At 38.7% G+C, this 19,111-nt stretch overlaps 1 protein-coding gene across 2 annotated transcripts; it reads left to right on the forward strand.

Moving 5' to 3' along the window:
• The first annotated feature begins 556 nt into the window (after positions 1-556).
• Positions 557-18,824, forward strand: LOC137594951 (tetraspanin-18B-like). 2 transcript variants are annotated; one of them, XM_068314668.1, is made up of 9 exons: positions 557-777; positions 10,672-10,797; positions 11,135-11,213; positions 13,431-13,625; positions 14,738-14,812; positions 14,959-15,057; positions 15,309-15,476; positions 16,552-16,635; positions 17,241-18,824. In XM_068314668.1, the coding sequence occupies exons 3-9, from the start codon at positions 11,151-11,153 to the stop codon at positions 17,286-17,288; spliced, it is 732 nt and encodes a 243-aa protein (XP_068170769.1). In that variant the 5' UTR covers positions 557-777; positions 10,672-10,797; positions 11,135-11,150; the 3' UTR covers positions 17,289-18,824. The 2 variants fall into 2 exon arrangements, with proteins under 2 accessions (XP_068170769.1, XP_068170763.1); XM_068314662.1 differs by lacking the exon at positions 10,672-10,797.
• The last annotated feature ends 287 nt before the right edge of the window (positions 18,825-19,111 follow it).

The following is a 19,111-nucleotide window of genomic DNA, read 5'->3' on the forward strand; positions in this document are numbered from 1 at the left end:
TGTCACCAACTCCACCCACTACCTGTCAATCAAGCGCCCAACCAATCACAGCGCCCAACCAATCACAGCGCATCTGCTAGAAGGAATCATGTGAACAATATGGCATTAGGCATCTGTTATGTTAGGAGAAGAAATAACTATACAGGGACTTCCCAGTTCATATAATTTTAGAGTGTCATATCTGTTCCAACGAATTCTGAGTGAAACTCCGATTGATAGAGAGGAAAAGATTGTGTCACAAAAAGAGAAGTACAGTACTATTTAGCCAACGCAAATGAATGTGGGGTTTGCTATACAGTACATTCAATGGGTTAAAGTCTATCAACCAATAGGCATTTTACCATTTTTATTTACTATTTATCTTGCTCCATAGAACGAGGTAGCTAGTAATCCTTTTCATGTTTGGTATAAAGTCTGATATTATTGTTTTATAATGGAATTTACATGGGTTCCCGCTAGTTGTTTATAACACATTACTTTTTTTTTAACCGGATATAGTTTTATTCTGAAAGGACGGACAGGAAGCTGCACATACATTCAAATTCGCAGCTTCGGGTCCGTCAAACGTGGGCATATAAACAACCCACGTCGAGTAGTGAACTGTTGCGCCGAGTCCCGGCAGGCTGAGCCGTGGGACTCCCACGTAGTAGGTGTAGGGGTTTCTGTAGGTTTTGTTTCTGTAGGTTTAGTAGTTTCTTTAGGTTTAGTATATTCTGTAGGCTATTATTCTCCGTTTCAACACTTCAGTCACATCTTCTGCTGGGAGAGGCATCGGCGGTGAGTCATGTTGTTACACAGCGTACAACATCTTTTATCAGCTCTCAGTCCAGTGCAAACTAAAATACATGGCCACTAGCTTAATTATCTACACAATAAAATAACACCGAACACATTCTTTATTGTATCTTTTGACCACAGATGTCAACAAGATTCAGCTTGTTGACATCTGATTTATAGAACGTTATAGTAATAACATAAAGTTAAAAAGGCTGGTTTTGATGGGTGAATTTTTATTTTTTACAGCATCTTTTATTGAGATTTTAGATTGCCCCATCTCATTTTTCAGACCTAGATGTATATATAAACAACTATGTGGAGCAATTTGAGAAAGAACTGTGTTAAAACATGTTGTGTTGATGAAGTTGGTCTGTTTTCTGTCCTGCGATAATTTAAATAATGTGTCATCACAGCACTGTACTGCATGTTTGTGGTAATTTACATAGGTTACATAGGAGATCAATAGGACAGATCAATACTTATTAATGTTCTTTAGATTCTTTACTCGGTGTATATGTTCTATTAGTTACTATGCTTCTTTGAGATCTGATTTGTCACTATAAGCCATCCCATTATCCTGAACTAATTAGGTTCTTAATATAATTACTGTTAAATAATATCCCGAAGAAATAAACAACACATTTTTGAATATTTCTGAATACACTTTAGGAGATAAATTTCATTTGTAAGGACTTAAATGATCATGTTAAGTAAAGATTTATTTTATATATGTATCGCTCTATATGTTTCATTAGTGGAATTATTTTTCTTTTCAATGTTCTCATTTATTCATTGTGATTTGTAGTTTCTGGTTCCAAATCATTTCTTAATCAGTAGTTTTTTTCATTATAAATGTAGTGTTTTTAATTTTTTGTTTTGTTTTTTTTTATTATGTGAATGTTATGTTTATGAAAATTGAGTAATTGCCTTATGGTGAAGGGTCAACGTAGATCAGGTGGGCCAACAGGCATGTGGTGCACTGGTGGAAACCACGATTGTTGCGTCAATTATAGTTTTTTGTTGTGTCGATAATAGTTCTCTGAGTTCTCATAGTCATGTGATTTTTGAATTTATTCTTTCCTGGTTGCCTCCTGATTATTTTTTATCCTTCTCTGCTGCTGCTGTGAGTGAGCGTTCAGGTTGTGTCACTGGAGGGCATCTACGGGCTCTGTGGCGACGACAACCAAAGGTCCATCTGTGCCTTCTCTTCATGTGCAGATCTGAGGCACTTGGTCTATTTGTAGATCACAGCATGGCCGCTGCAGCTTTACAAAAAGACTGACAAGACACTCAGAGGCCTGGCGGTGAAGGCTGGCAGTTAGTTTACCTCTATTCCTGCTCAGCCGAGTGTCTCTTGGGTAAATCATGGGAGGCTGAGCTAAGTCTAGTGTCCTAAAAGAAAAATACAATCAGTATCAAGTAAATATGGATTTCAGATGTTTCATGCTTTATTAAGTACTGTACGTTATTCTCTTTCACTTTAAAAACATTTGTCTGACTGAGATTTGAGCACTTTTAAGTTTTTCAGCCAATAGTCTTTTTGATGTGTCATAAAACTCAATCTGACTCTAAGTTATGGGGCTTTTGTAATAGAATTTAAGATTTATATTAAACTTGTCTTTTCATTGAGCTACAATTAAATGATAGATTTCACCCCTAATTTCTAAGAAAATATTCTTAATCTTAATGTAAAAAAAAAAAGTCACAGATTTTGCTATAAAGTAACAAGACCCCACATCAAAGTTCAATGTCTTAATGTGGACGTCAGTTTTGGGAGGTTCAACCCAGGGTTATATTTACTTCTCAGATTTCAGGCTAGAAGAAAAGGAGTTCAATATATATCACAAGAAAAAAAGACAAACTAGAGAAAAAGAAAGAAAAAAAATTGAAATAAATTTGATCAATTCAAATAATCTGGTAGCCCGTCATATTTTTGAATGATAATTACAATTTTCTTTGATGTCCTGTTAATGACTGACAAAAAGGAAGAAGGTCATTTCCTTCCTTTGTTGATTAAATTACCAGCTTTTAACACAACCTATTCTCCTCAAGCATAATGCAGACACGTAATGCTAATGTTCTGGTGCTCATTCAGAGATTTCTAGTTTTAACGAGATTAAATTCAGTCAAATTGAATTAAAAAGCAGATGGTCGGACCTCACAGTGTGACCCCTTGAACTCTGTCACAGCTCCTCTTTTCTCAGTGATCTGTCTCCATAGTCGTTTGAGTGGATTCAACCACACAATACATTCACTGTATTGTGGAAGTCTGTGCATGTCTTTAGTAAGAAATGTTTAGGATGTTAAAAGACTTTCCTAAATCTGTGTTATAACTACAAATACAAATGGAGATTTACCTTTTAATAAGCAAATGGGATAAAGAAAAGAGAGAGTAATACCTCCCCAGAGAAATCAGGACAACTGGTAGTGTAAACAGTTCTTAAAAAGAATGTCACTTCAGAGCAGGACATATAATAAGTATTTGTAATAATTAGTGAGATTTGTTGTATATTTAAGTAGTTTCTGTGTAACAAAGGCAAAGAAATTATAATCTCCATGTTAGATATAATTGAAGATCTCTGGGTTTAGAACCTAGCTTTAACAAAAAATTTGCACAGGCTAGTGACAAAAATTTCAACTTTTAATGATCCTGTTCTCTGTTCGGACCACATACATTTGCAAATTACTGTAGTTCCAAAGGTTTATTTTACACAGAAGACATGGTGCAGCTGTATAAAAGTGACAGAATCATGGGGTCATTTGGAAACAAGCCACACTTAACATGAGAGAGATGATAATTCAGGACAGAGTCTGAATATGACCACTGAGTTTATTCTCACAAAGCGGAACCAGATGGCCTTTGTAATTGCAGCTCCCTGTGTGGTCTTGTTCAGTGGCTCAGAGCTGGATCAACTGCATGGAAGGTAGCCTTCAGTCACACCTAGTGTATTGATTTCACTTCACATAGAACAATAGAAGTGAGAATCAGGATTACCAGGAAGAATGATTGGGTGCTTCACTCCACCCTTGCAGCCACTGCTTCATGTTTTAGTGTAATTGGGTCTCTGGAGGATGACATGTGTACCTCTCTGCTTTTAACTTTCATCATTTTTGGGTTTGGTTTGACCTCGTCTAGCTGACAGCTCAGCAATTTCAGCTGCTGCTAGGGCTAAAGTGTTGGCAGCTATTGGGTGTAATATTCTTTCCATCACAATTCTGTCAAAAGCAAAGTTTTAAGGCAGTCAGATAACATCTTAGGTTGAAACCAGGACCTTTCCTCTGTGGTTTGTTGGCAATCGTCAGGTTTCAGGCGCTACTTAGATGGAGTCTAATAGTTTTACCTTCGCCATCAGTGCTGTCAACAAAATTTCCCTCCCCAGCTCCATCTGAAATAGGCACTGGAACAATCATGTTGTCTACCATGACTGTGTTGATGAACACTTTAAAAGGGAGGAGCGGGCGTCTCCTTTGAACTGGTTTTCATCAGCATGACTTTGAGCTTGAATCTGCATCTCAAACTGATCATTAAACACTTCAGAGATGAAAACCATTATTCGGGTTTCTGAAAATGTTCACTTCATGTGGGATGATTCACTGTCTCACCTCATCTGCATGTGAATGTTATTTGAAAAATCCCCCACAAGAGCGAGTCACGCGTTTTGATTTTGACAAGCCCATGTCACCTGTACAGCAGCGAGCAACAGCCTTTAGCCAAAGAAATTGTTGTTTTCAGAAATATATTGTTTTTTAGTGATATCTCCTCACAGTTCTGTGTTGATGACAGTGGTCAGATGTGGAGGAGCAGCAAAGATCCACATGTTCCACTTTTTGTAACTGGGAACAACACATGACCAGTATTGACTTGAACAGAATGCTCACTAATGCCACCTGCTGGTGTGGAAAGTTACTTCAATGCAGGACATCTGCTCCATTCTTTGTGTCTGTTTAAATGCTGTTTGGCTCCAAAGGAAACGTTATGAAGTAAATGGATTTGGTCTTTTTTCCTTCACTTTGGTTTGAAGTATCCAGGGCTTTGTGAATCATGAGTACTGCACGTAAACAGTCATCCACCAACACTTCAGACAGCTGACTGTACATTTCAGCCCTTAGTGTTTTTCCCTTTTTGCAGTGGTTGGAAGTGTATGCGGGTTAGCTGATCAAAGATTATTAGGCATAACAGGACTTTTGTAATATTCAAATCCAAATGTCTGCTCAATAAAATCTGAAGAACACAAACACACGGCTTTGATGTTAAACTCATAACCACTGACCAAAAAGTGTTGTTTTTTTAACTTGGATAGCTGAATGTTTCATAAGCAGTACTCATGTTACAGAGAAATATTTGGACGTTTGAAACTTTGATAAAATATGGGCATCACTGAACATAAATCACGTAACAGCATTTTAAAATTTTTAACACAGGTACTAAAGCTGCATCTTGGCTGCTTTCTAATCCGAACTACGTCAGATTATACATTTATGTGTGTGCAGAATCATGTAACACAAAATTTGTGATGTGCCACTCAAGTTATGGGATTTTTATGGCTTTGATAAAAGAATCAAGATTCATCCATTCTCAATGGCCCACATGGTCTATTGTGCTGGAGATACTGTTTAAACTGTTTAATACTGCAGCCACACCATCCATCATGATTTCATCCTTGCTTGTGTGTAGTGGTTGCTATAGAAACAGCTGGAGATGAGTTGGGGTGAAAAAGGAACTAAATTTTGAAAGCATGTTACACATCTTTCCTGCTTGATAAAAGTGCAAACATATTACTAATCCATTCACGCAGGTTTTTTTTTAATGAATTATCTCACGTATACAATTAAGAAGAACTGCATTCATCTGGGATAATTTCTGTCTCCTATGTGTTCATTCTTGTTTTGAATGTTTAGGTGTTATTTTATTCTTTTTTTGTTTATATAGTACTGTATTTTTCAGAATTGACTTTGAGTGGAAGTCTTTTTTTTAAGTGTCAAATCTGCTTCAAAGTTATACGGTGATTAATATTTTCCAAGTACAGTGTGTCAGGTTATCTGGTGTAAGTATAACTCTTCATTTGACAGTACGGTATAACAAAATCTGAAAATATCACAGTCTCAGCTGTACACACGCATAAAAGTGTTTGTGATGGTGGCAGCTGGTGGGTTTGACTTCTCTGTCTTCAGTCTCATTATATTTAAAAGGTGTTTTGCTGTTTTACCCATCATCATTATTACTGTTACCACGGTAATAGTGAAAGATTTCTACAAGACGTGTCAAGCCAGAAATTTCTCATACATTTTCAACTTTAAAAACAGGAAGGTGATCAGTTCAGTTGATGTTTGCCGACAGTGAGTGAAGTAGTCATTTTGGTGTGTGTTATATAATGAAAATCTATTATAGTAAAGACTTTTTAAGTTGATGAAAGGTTTTTAATTGTAAGGGCTTTTTATAGTTTGAGAAAATAAAGGCTCTTGATAGATAATGTTTAATAAATGTTTTTATGATGGTTTTTCATAGTCAGTGCTTTTAATTATTACAAATCATTTCGATTGTAAAAGGCATTTTATAATTATGACTTTTTTTACAGTGACAGTAATGCTTTTAATGACACTAAATGTTTTTTATTGATAGTCACGGCTTTTATATTGTAAAGGCTTTTGATCATTGGTACTCTGTATGATAGTAAAGACTTTTTATTATAATAAATATTGATAATAAGCCCGTAACCTATAAGGTGGAAAAGCCGCTGGAGACAAGAGGATTGTGATGGATGATTTTCATAATGAATACTTTTTGTTATTTTAATAGATTCTGATAATAACGACTTTTTAGTGCGGTGAAGATTTGTAAGGTAGAAGTTAGTGATTGTAATCACATTTAAAATCTCTTTGACGGAGATCTCATCACCAACAACTGTTTCAAATTCCGGACATGGGCAGCAACTTCTGCGTTGCAGTGACATGGAAAGAAGTGAGATGTATTGATATAAACTGATTGGACTACATCGTTGGTGTGGTTGATGAGTTGTGTAATTAAACTGGAATTACAGCCAATCCGATGGAGAGCTAGATTCTATCTTCTCCACTTTCACATCTGTTTAGCATTCAGAGAGGGACACACAGACTTTCCCGAGAGGATCTTACACCACCTCCATCCTCAGTGTTGCTTCAGGCTGTTTTGTTTCATCCCCCTGCTTTTATTTTGGTATGCATCTCTGTACCTTTTTCAAAGCCAGTGTGTGTGAAAGAAAATAATTTGATATCAGCCTTGCCTGACTGTTTGTAAGTCAAAGAGGGACTCTTTCCATCACTGGTTTTTCATAAATGGTTTTCAGCAAGGACAGAGAGACGAGAGAAGTGACTTTTGAAAACACTGTCCTGATTCGTTTTCTCATCTTCCATCTCCATTCAGTTGCCTCAAAATGGAATGAAAAGTAAAAAAAATGTTTATTCAATAGTTACCAACAGATTTAAAAGCAGATATGATGCAGTGAACACAGCCAGTGGTGTCTGAAGTTGACCCAGCCGAGCTTGGAGGATTTTGAACCCTTAAGATTTTAGCTTCTGCCACTATAAATAAAAAAGATAAAATAAAAAAAGAAATAGTGTTTGATAGATTCTTACTTAAAAATTAAAAGTACCGTTGATGGCTGTTTGCCAACTGTCGAAAAGTGAACTCCTCTAAAGACCTAAAGAAGGTGTCGCAGCCAGATGACAGCTGCCATGAACAAGGTGTCAGAACGGCTGTACGTAATTCATGCTTGCAAGTAAAACACTTCATTTCACAGCAAGGACCAATTATTTAGTCAATCATGACATTTTAAATAATGAAGTCATCAAGACTGTGACACATGTTAATTCTCTCTGCTGCAGTTCTTTTTGTACACCATGATTTTTTCCCCATCTGACTTGTTGCATAGCAACCTGGTCACAGATGGGCGTGACTCTACTCTACTACCCTGTGTACTCACTCTGTGAACGCATTCTTAAAGTATTAGATTAACAAACCAAATGATAGTCATTACATCAGTATTCTGAAAAACTTTAATGTCCCCCAGTTTTGATAACCTTATTTTACGCTGACACATGCCTGATGTAATCTTGGCCCCACTTCTCATGGCTTTTCCCGGCAAAACTGACAGGAGTTTGGCGTCTACATGGACGCCAAACTCTACATGTCAAAAAGACAATCTTGAGTTAATTTGCTGTCATGTAAAAAAAATGGGGGAAGCGGAATTGCACAAAAATGGAAGCTTCTAGAAAATCAACATTAAAGAGTTAACACCAGTGATTGTACCTATTGTAGGTATGCTAACTCACACTTTTCTTTGAGGCTGAGAAACACAACACGTCCCTCAGATATTTATTGTTTGAGCAGGTGTTTTCTCAGGCTAGATGCTTTGGCCTGGCTAGCTTTACCCTGTATGGATTTTATTTTAGAAATAGAAATGTGTTATTGTTATTTTGGCTGTAGTTATTAGATATGGGCGACAACTTGAATAATGGTAATAATATTGTGCGTGCCAAATCACATTAATCCGTGTTAATTTCACCTCATGGATAAAAGCTCTTCAGACTCTAGTTTTGCTGCCACCAACTCCATAAAAAAACCATCATACTTAATTTTTACTGTGAATTTTTTCCAGTAGGAAAAAAATAGACAATCCTATAAGAATATTGAACAGTGTTTTAGAAAACCTACCATGGAGCATATTGTGAATACGTTTCTTGTCTGCACTGTTTTCCAAAGTCCATATTGAGTACTAACAAACAGTGCCCCCACGTTACTCGTGGATAATGCATTCCAGGAACCACACGCGAATTATGAATTCCGCGATATAGCAATGAACTATTTGTCTTATTATTTACGGTAATTTAAATATTTATGAACCCTCCCCATACTGATATTAAACCACCTTCTATCTGTATTACCTTTTATCACACTCTTATCAACTGTTTAAAGCACTTTTGTGTCTCACGGAAGTCCGAGACTCACGGAACAGGGCGCACTTCCAGATTCTGTCATCCAATAGAATTGACGTACGGTATCATGTGACTGCCTACTAAAAAAATCTGCGATGAGGTGAAGTTGTGTTGATGTGCGAATGCGAGAAGGATCACTGTAATTGAAAACACAATCGAAAATATCATACAATTCAAATCACAACCAGCCTCCATCCACTGTCCAAAGGCAAGCTGAGATGGGTGTTGCTGGAGCCTATCCCGGCTGACTACAGGCGAGAATTGGGGTACACCCTGAATGTGTCGCCAGCGCATTTTGCTGGGCCCATATTACAACGTCCACACACCTGTATTTACTGAACCCCCTCCGTCCTTCTGGAGCTGCACAAGCCATTGCTAGTGTAACATCCGGCTGGGGGGAAGCCTGTGTGAACTCACACTGTGACTTGTTTCTCTGCTGCTGTTTGCTGACTGTGCTCTCCTCCACCCTGCCTAATGGTTCCATTATAAATGATAATATGTGTCATTTTGGAAATCAGCATGAAATATTTTGCATCAGCATATAACGCTTGCGTTTAAATAGATAGTTCACCATATCCATTCCTTCTCATTGGAATCACTTGGCCATTATCATTTTGAGGATAAGTAAGTTGGGAAGAATAAGTGGAACTGTAAACAGAAAGTTTCAAAGCAGTTTATTTCATTCTAGTTATCCCAGTTGTATGAAAACGATTTCTCCAGTAGCTCCCAGGTCTCTGAGCTGCTTCCTCCTGAAGCATTGCTTCTATTAGAAAACTTAGTGGTCTAGTATCATCAGTTGAAATGATAAATTAATCCACCAAAGAAACAAAGGGTTTAACGTCACCAGTATTGTGTCTTAAACCTAAATGCACAATATTAAAAATGTAATATTCAGCTTTCATTTGATGTAATTTCATTTGGTGTAATTTTGGTAGCAATTTTGTGATTGCACTAAACCTGACCATGATCCTGTTTTCTATTCCATCGTTATGATGCTTGTGTTCTAATTTTTTTTTTTGACAGCTGTCCATGTTTATTACTTTATTCGTCTGTAAATTCTGCCTAAATGTGCTGACGGGAGTGATTGAAAAAACTGTGCTCGTAATGCTGCAAAATTTAGTGCACACATTCCCCATTCAAATACATGCCTTTGTTTTATTAACTGTTACCCCACACAGAGGCAGAAATCACAGTAAGTACACTGTAGTTGCAAAACAGGTGTCACATTAAGGTTTTAAAAAGGTTAAGAGTTTATTTATATGGTTGAATTATTTAAAAATGTTCAAACAGCTGATAATCCAACTAGTTTATACAACACAGTGTGGTTGGACAGTTCCTGTCATCAGACACTGGAGAATCATCTTGATGTGTCGATTTCAGGTTTGGTTAACTTTGGGGCAAAAGGTTCTTTCTTAGCTTAAGAGAATCACTATGATTTTGGATCAGAACAGGTGAGGTTCAGTTCTCCTAAAAATGTGATTTAAACATCAATTCTCTCTGAGACAGAAGTCTGTTCTTTTCTGGAGCTTCATGGTGAAGCACCATTGTAACATACTCCTGAAGGGCATCAGTGTATTTGTTGCCCTGCTGCCCCAATGTCCATTATCTAATCCCTTAGAAATCCACCATTTCAGCTTGAAACATTTATAAAAACTACAAAAAGCAGCACTTTCTTATATTAAACTTCATACATCAGAACCATTTTTGAAAATTTAAATCATCATGAGGATGGAGCTGAGTGACAAAAGTTTAGATATCATTTACATATTTGGTTTTGACCTATACATGATATGTGTTGACTATAAAAGACTATAGTAAATTCATCCCAGCCGTCGCTGGCCCTTCACATGTGACAGGTGGCTGTATGTTGCTTACAAGCGGTAAACTCCATGAAGCACCAGTTGGTCTTCTTCTCACCCCCAGCGATGGCCGTACTTACATCAACGTGTCCTCCTCAGCACCAGCCAACGTCCCTGCATGTGTCAAACCATCCAGCAGGGACAGGCTGTCGGTGTCACAGCCCAGAACTCACAAGAACTGTTACTGCTGGTGTGTCATCATGCACTTCTCTGTCATGCCTCTGATGTTTGCTCATATAAAACACAAGGTTTATAGAGTATGAAGAAGTTCTTAAAATCTAGACTTGTATGCAGGACCTTTCATATTTGTGCTGTTTGTATTCATTATTCTTATTTACCTAAAATCACTGCAAATGTGACATTGAAACCTACGGATTTAAAATGCTTCAATAGTTTGGATAAGGATACTAGCAAAGCTGATTACTACTGATTATCAACTGCTGAAACACTTGGTCTATAAAATGACTCAGGGTTCATGCTGTGATGTGTGTGTGTGTGTGTGTGTGTGTGTGTGTGTGTGTTTACAGGTTTTAAGACTCAGCCATGGAGGGAGATTGCCTCAGCAGCATGAAGTATCTCATGTTCATCTTCAACTTCTTCATCTTTGTGAGTTCACTGCCATGTTTTGCTTCAAACTGGTATTAAAGGGTCATCAGAAAACACTTTTCTGAAGCTGGAATGACTATTGAACTCATGTAGAGCTTCCCTCCATTAAATAGATTACAGACACATAAGATAAAAGGTACAAAGGGGTTGTTTTTAATTTTTCCAAAATTCATCAGTGCATTTTGGGCAAAACAACATTTTTAAAAACAGAGCGTAATTTGCCAAGGGGAAGTCCTCTCTCACTGCCGTCTTCAAAGTCTGTCCCATCTACACCTCCACTTCTCTTCACTGCATAGGAACAAAAGAGCCATGTTTACCTGAGCAGGAGAAGGAAGAAGAGGAGGAGGAGGGCTCCCACACTTTTCTGTGTGTGTAGGATGTCTAGTAATGAACATGACTCAGTCTGCAGCTCCATCATAAGATCAATCAATCTGATGATCTGGCAGGCACGAGGCTAAAATAACAGATCAGCAATTATCAAATGATCAATAACCAGAAGCAACCAGCATCAGGGACGTCTCTTAAGTCTTAAGTCACAGCAGCTAAACTACATCAATGACATGACTCCCATCATGGTGACAGGATCTAATGCTGGGCTTGCGCTAGCCATTCGCCACTTCGCCATAGGCGAAGTAAATTCCAGATTGGCTACAAGGTTTTCAGACTGTGTAGCCACAGTGGCGTTCTTATTTTTATGGAAAAAAGGCTAAAACTTACAACTTTTTCGCTCGCTAGCGGCACTCGCTATTTCTGCTAGCGAGCGGCACTAGCGCCGCTACTGCCGCTCGCTAGTGGCTCTAGCCCCGCTATTTCCACTAACGAGCGGCTCTAGCCCCGCTACTTCCGCTATTTAAATAGTGCCGCTATTTCCGCATGCCGACGGAAAGAGCCGAAGTGACCCGAATGCTCCCGATCATTAAATATGCACTCGAGTCATCACCTCCTCTCGTCCAATGAAAAACAAAATATTGTTTTTTTACAAGCTGAACCCGCGAATTGATGTAAGACAAGGAGAGGACGATCGATCAGAAGAATCCAGTGTTTTATAGTAGAGTTTGTGTTGAAGTCCTCATTAATAAACAAATGGAGAATGCTGAGAGGGGGGAGGAGTGGTGACAGACCGATCAGAAGGTAAATGAAAGATATTATCAATACTTGTCTTAGACTTTTGATCACTATGACCGGCAGGAATAACCAGTAAAATTTACTAGTAAACATTGAGTAATATTTTGTATGACTGTATCTTCACAGTGAATGCAAGTTTTCAATTGTTGAATCTCACATTTATTCCTGCATAAAGTAGGACAGAAATAAAGATAGTTCAGCTTGAACTGCTGACTTTAGTGTATTTTTGTAGGTAAACTGAACTGAAGATTTTGTCCTCAGAATGCACCAGAATGCAGGAAAACAACCCCATTTTCTAAAGAATTTCCCAGGGGAGGCCCCCCAGACCCACCCAATGACCCCCGCAACGAGCGTTGGTCGTCCGCTTGTGCACCACTGTCTTGGACACAGAGCGTGGCTTTTTGTGGCTTGTTTGATTCTTTTACACTGAGCCACAGTGGCTTAGTCATACTAGCTCCTATGGCAAGCCCAGTAATGTTAGTTTCCAAATGTTCCCACACACGGTCCGGGTTAATAGAGTGAAACAGTCTGGAGTAAGTCAGCTGTCCTCCTGTTTTCCATCCTTCAGAGCTGATCCAAGCTTCATTGGTGTGCAAATAGTGGAGTGTACCCACAGAAGAAGCCTCCTGCAGGACTTTGGTGCATTTATGTGGATAATGTACTGTTTAGAAAGCAAAAGTCTTCACTATGAAATGTAGGCACAGTACACAGTGGTCAGAAAGAAGGACATAATGTAGTGTGTTTAATTAAGATAAAGCCGTTTGATTTTGTTGCGAGTTTATGTCACTTCAATTTTTTTTTTCTTTTGGTGAGAAATTCCTTTAGAATGTAGCATCTGTCCATGTGACATACCGATGTTAAATAATACACGTTTAGATCCTTTTTTTTTGTTTTGTTATCATACATCTTGGAGCAGCAACAAGGAATTTTCTGGCTTTCTACCCTCGACGGTCGACTGTTTACATCAGTTTGTATGAACCAACAATCTGAACTGAGCCTGAACTCTTTCCACAGTTGCCTCAGTCGGTGTGAGGGTTGAGGGTTTGAATTCCTAATGACATCATTCTGACTGATTAACCCTCTCCCTCCCAGCTGGGTGGCTCCTTCCTGCTCAGCGTCGGTGTTTGGGTGCTGCTGGACCCAATGGGCTTCAGGGAGATTGTGGCGGCCAACCCCCTTCTGTTCACTGGAGTCTACATCATCCTGGCCATGGGGGGAATGCTGTTTGTGCTGGGCTTCCTGGGCTGCTGTGGAGCCATCAGGGAGAACAAGTGTCTGCTACTCTTTGTGAGTCTGTTTGTCATTACTGAGTGGATTTTAAATCTATTAAGAAACACACATAGCGATAACTGCAGCCGCAGCAGAATGATACGGCTTCAACACATTATTACATTATTATATATTATATTATTATAACACATTATTATTATTAAACTGCAGAGCATTTAGAGAGCATCACAGCAAACTAAAGAAGTGAGGAAGATGAGGATCTCTCAAGAAAAATAAACTTTTAATACAATACCTGAAACTATTACCTGGTTATCTCCAACACTGATTTACTTTTTTAGTAAATGATATGTCAGCCTTCATAAATGTGAAATTATCATCCCAAAAATTTTACTCTACATTTGCAGTTGAAGAAAATATTTTCCATTTGGAGCCTTAGCCCAGAGGTAGCTAGCTGTGTGACGCTGTGGTTCTGGCCCTAAATGACAGAATCACCTGCTTCCTTTTGAAAACAGTCCTGCTTGTGCCTCATGGTTGTAACTGGTGTTTGAACACTGCAGATATTTTTTTACATAGTTATTATTGTGGTATGGAGTAAGGTTTTTCATAATATTGGATATTTTAGGAGTGAGTTTTTTCCATATTGACCTTCACTGCTGCGAGATCTCTCTATGCACGTTATTCGATCTGTTGCAGTGCCCTGACAGTTTATTTTGAAATCAAAATGTTTTCATGTATACTAGAAAGCACACACACATCGATTGATTTGTTGTAGTAAAAACTTATATTTTATATTAGAGAAGTGAAATTTGAGTTATTATCCGTCCTTTGGACATCTTTCCGTTCCTTCAGAGTGAAAAAATACAAGTGTGCCCTCTAGGGGGAGCTGAATGTAATGGTGTATATCTGCACGGTGTCCTATTTGTGCTGGAGTTCTGAGATGTCCAAACCAGACACTCATCAGCCTGGATTCAACTGAAATCACAAACAGGATGTTTGACAAAGGTCACTCCTGGCATAGATCAACACATACTTAAAACTGATTTAACGATTTCGCTGCTCTTTACATTATGTTTGCAAAACATGGTCATAAGCTTCTTCTAGGTTTACATCCTATGAACATAAACACGTGAAGTGTTTGTTTAGACAGTTTTTGTCTGGTTTCTCCTCAGTTCTTCATGCTGATACTCTTCATCTTCCTGGCAGAGTTGGCTGCTGCCATCCTGGCCTTCCTCTTCAGGGAACATGTGAGTAAAGCATCCAGATTACAGTAGTTGATTAGGTGTCACATGACATTTTGTATCATGGGTTGATCAGAGTTACACCCCACTCCAATCCAACACCCCCTCAAAAGTGGTCTCCTGATCTGATCTGTGTTTGCATCTCTATATAGTTAACGAGAGAGTATTTCAGCCGAGAGCTGAAGCGTCACTATCAAGGTCACAACAACACTGACGTCTTCTCGTCCACATGGAACGCCATCATGACCACGGTGAAGTATTGACTCCAGTCCCTCCTCGTTTTACATTTTTAACTACCTTAATATAAACTCTGTGTGCCTACAGCACTGCCCGTCCATGTAGATCTGTGATGAATAAAGGCAATTGGAGTTGTAGGAAAAGCTTGAAGACATTTCAGAACCGAAGACTCTGCTTTTCCTATAAGTCCAGTTGACTTCCACACACAGACTGACATCCACCCATGTTCCGGCGCCACCATCAGCTGTCTCCTTTCTCTGTGCAGTTCAACTGCTGCGGCGTCAGCGGCCCGGAGGACTTTGAGGAGAGCCTCTTCAGGCTCCTCAGCCCCAATCAATTGGTCCCTGAGACCTGTTGCCAGAGAAGCAGTTACCATGGAGATGCCAGCGTGGAGCAGTGTGTGAGCGGAAGCGTAGCCTTCAGACACAACAAGGTCAATAGAGGAAGCTCATTAGTTTCACAAACACATACGAACTCACGTCATGTCTGGTTTAAGAAAGATCTTCATCTCTGCCGTTCGAATGTCGACATTGTTATGAAGGAAAAAAAAATAACCTGAAAGTAAGGAGTGTCTTTTCAGGTGATCTCATTTAAAGTGTATGAACAATTACAACTACAATTACAATTACACAAGTTCTGTCACTTCTCTGCCTTTATTGGGCTTTCAGCGGCTGTTTGAAGGCAGTCTCAACTGATTTCACCATTTACACCTTGTTTATTTATTTATTAACAATAAATATGTCAGATTTCATTTTCCACATTCTTCTCATATTTCTATCCTGGTGTAAAAGATGTGTTTATCCCAGTGATTTATTATTTGTCTGCACACAGAGTGGAGAAGGGATCTGTGTTGTAGTGTTCGGTGTGACCAACAGAGAACCTGCTGTGTTTGTACAGACCAGGTGGAAACAGGCTGTCTGTTACACAGTAGTGATGGTAGTGTGGTCACCAAATCTCACTGCAGTTAGGTTTGGTGTTGTTAGGTTTGGTGTTGTTTGGTTTGGTGTTGTTAGGTTTGGTGTTGTTAGGTTTGGTTAGCAGTTTTGTAGGTTGTTGTGATGACATAATTTCTGTAACTGTTCTTAATCCTGGTGCTTCGGCTTCCTCTAGGCTAGACAATCAGGTTTCAGGTTTAATCTGAAATCTTATTCAGTATCCATTATGATAGTATATATAAATAAATAGTATAGAGTATATATGATATAAATTAAATCTAAATAATGAAGAAGCAAGAAATATTTTGATGAAATAATTGCTTTGGTCAAAATATTTTTTTTGACCAAAGTTTAATTTAATCAAAAAGTCTCTGACATCCCTGACACTTGATAAATTTTGTGAGTTAGAAATTAAACATTTTCACCCTGTTGTGTCACATGCTTTCACACATGTTTGAATGCTAATTTAAACCATGTTATTCAGAAAGGTGGACAGATGGCTGTGTTCTTAATGAGAGTCATTTCATGACAACTAATAATTTGTTGATTTCATGTGTGAATTTATTCTTGCAGGGCTGTTACTCTGCAATGGTTGACAACTTTGAGACGTACATTTACACGGCAGGAGCTCTGGCCATCGTGGTGCTGACGATCGAAGTATGTACTGCATTTATTATTTGTTGGCTTTCATTTGGACTTAAAGGGCATTAAACAGAGCAGCATGACGTCTATAACTGAAAGAAGGAGTGTCATCAAATCCTGTGGAGTGGTTTGCCATATTAAATGTCAATGCCTCAAGGAATTGTGGGATATTCCTGTTTCCCAAAGGCCAGTCCAGTGTGTTCTAAGGATGCAACACAGTTCCTCACAGAATTCAACAGCTATTTTCACAGCTGCTGCTTGGATACCTGTGGTCAGGAACCCTAAAGTGACAATAATGGGACTTCTGCATCTTAACATAGTCACTAGAATACCATGTGGTTTCACATAATTAAAAAAAAATACTTTAAAAAATGTTTTTGAAATTTATATCTTCTGCAGAATCCAATTGGACAAACACTCCACGTTTTTTGTGGGATTTCCATAAAAGGAAAAACTCTTTATCCTATATCAATAAAACCCAACGTAACACCCTGCATGTCTACCATCACATACACACACACACACATGCACGCACGCACGCACGCACACACACACACACACACACACCATACTGCTAGTGTTACTCCCCACAGATTTAAAATGTCACGCTCTCTCCACAGCTCTTCGCCATGGTGTTCGCCATGTGTTTATTCCGAGGGATCCAGTAACCGTCGTCAGCATCAGCCACTGCCAGAGGGTCACAAACAGAGGGAAAACTGTAAAATATGAAATTTATTTGTACAGTGAGTGTTTACGTGTCTCATTGGTTGTGTGACATCATTTTGTACTTCACCACAGCAGAAGGGCTTTGAGGGGACTTTGCTTTAGGCACAATAGACACGCAGGAAGTGCTCCGTGAAAGGTTCGGTTCTCTCTGCACTGCTCTCTCAGAGGAAAACTGATGACAAAGTGAATTATAGCTGGTCCTCAGACCACAGAAAACATCTCAGTCCAGGACAAATGAATGTCCAGGACAGCTGGAAACGCAGTTTGTAACCTCAATGTGACCGTGATGATGGATGTTCACAATTGTGGAGAGTCCAAAAGCTGCAACTGCAGTGAGTCTCTGAAGAGTTAGGATTAAATAAAAAAGCTCACTCAAAAAGTAAATGTGAAGGTGACAGTGTCGATTGAGCCAGTCAACAATGCAAGTCGGACGTCGTTGGGCTTCAAGAAACAATATCTTCTCACTATCAGCGACTGACTTTGTACTTTTACTGTCAGATTCACTAAGCTGTCTAAGTGGAACTGTACAGCCAATTAAACTCAGTCATTATCCGCTCACTCTCATGTCTATGGATGAGCGAGAGAAGTTTCACAGTCCGCAAACCAGCATGACAGCATTCTCCTCACAAACTGAAGGAGAGAATGTGTTTAAAAATGAAGACAAACAGACTGCTTAATTTGGATGTAGGTAAAGTAGTATGTCATGCCAGAGTGACATTTTTTTTATCATGGACCAAATTCTAATCATTTTTTGAGGACCCCCAAGGTGAGCTGTTCCCAATAGACCACCATCTAAACCACTGAAAACACTTAAACCAGAATCACAAAGATGCACAATGTTTTTATTTATTGATCTACTTGTGTTTTGTTTTTGTAACATATTGAACCGATCGACTACCTGTTTTCTGGACAACTTGCTTATTTGATCCATACCTCAAAAAAACTGAATCCCACAACTCTGTGAAGACCCACTGTTTCCTACATCAGACTTGTTCTCATTCAAGTCATGAATACAAGTTGTGTTGATTATAACATTCTGTGTTCATGTACAGAATGTGTTCTTCTCTTTGTGCACAGTATATATGTGTGTAATATTACATTTGAGTATTTTAATTGTGTTTTATTATGATATTTAATTTTGTCACCAGTTCTAAAATATGAATTTAGCGACAATCGCATGTTTGTATAAATGTCACTGATTGATATTAAACTGAATTCTGTGATTTTATTGAGGTAACCTGTAATTTACACTTGACACACAAACTTGATTATAGATTCTCATTCATCAGGTTATGATAATCCATGAAGTTTGAAAATGAAGCCAGTGGACAACTGTTTAGGGTTTGAGGAAACAGCATCTCTTGGATGAGGATTAAAATCATCAGACCCTAAACAGAAATCCTTTTTCTTCAGATTCTAGCCTCAAGGATTTTAACTCCAACATCCCATTATACTGACTTCAATGAATAGGATTTCTTTTTGTTAAATAAATATTTATATCAGCATATTTTCAATGTCCACATTCACTTAGACCAGTGGTTCTTAACCTGGGTTCGATCGAACCCTAGGGGTTCGGTGAGTCGGTCTCAGGGGTTCGGCAGAGACAGAGGTCAAGACAAAACACCCGACACGATGTTTTGTCTTGACACGACGTGTCGGGTGTGTTTTGCTGAACATCCACGAATCACTGTGTACGTTTGACACGTGTCAATTCGTGATGACACGCCCCCCTTAGACATCACTGGCTGCAGGTGATCACGTGACG

Source organism: Antennarius striatus, chromosome 1 (assembly GCF_040054535.1).
Source record: "Antennarius striatus isolate MH-2024 chromosome 1, ASM4005453v1, whole genome shotgun sequence".
NCBI classification, from domain to species: Eukaryota; Metazoa; Chordata; class Actinopteri; order Lophiiformes; family Antennariidae; genus Antennarius; species Antennarius striatus.

Excerpts from the sequence above, each read along its gene's own strand:
- LOC137594951 (XM_068314668.1), top strand. The coding sequence starts at position 11,151 with ATGGAGGGAGATTGCCTCAGCAGCATGAAGTATCTCATGTTCATCTTC. Across the intron at positions 14,813-14,958 it reads CCTTCCTCTTCAGGGAACAT|TTAACGAGAGAGTATTTCAG; the intron begins GTGAGTAAAGCA and ends ATCTCTATATAG. Across the intron at positions 15,058-15,308 it reads GGAACGCCATCATGACCACG|TTCAACTGCTGCGGCGTCAG; the intron begins GTGAAGTATTGA and ends TTCTCTGTGCAG.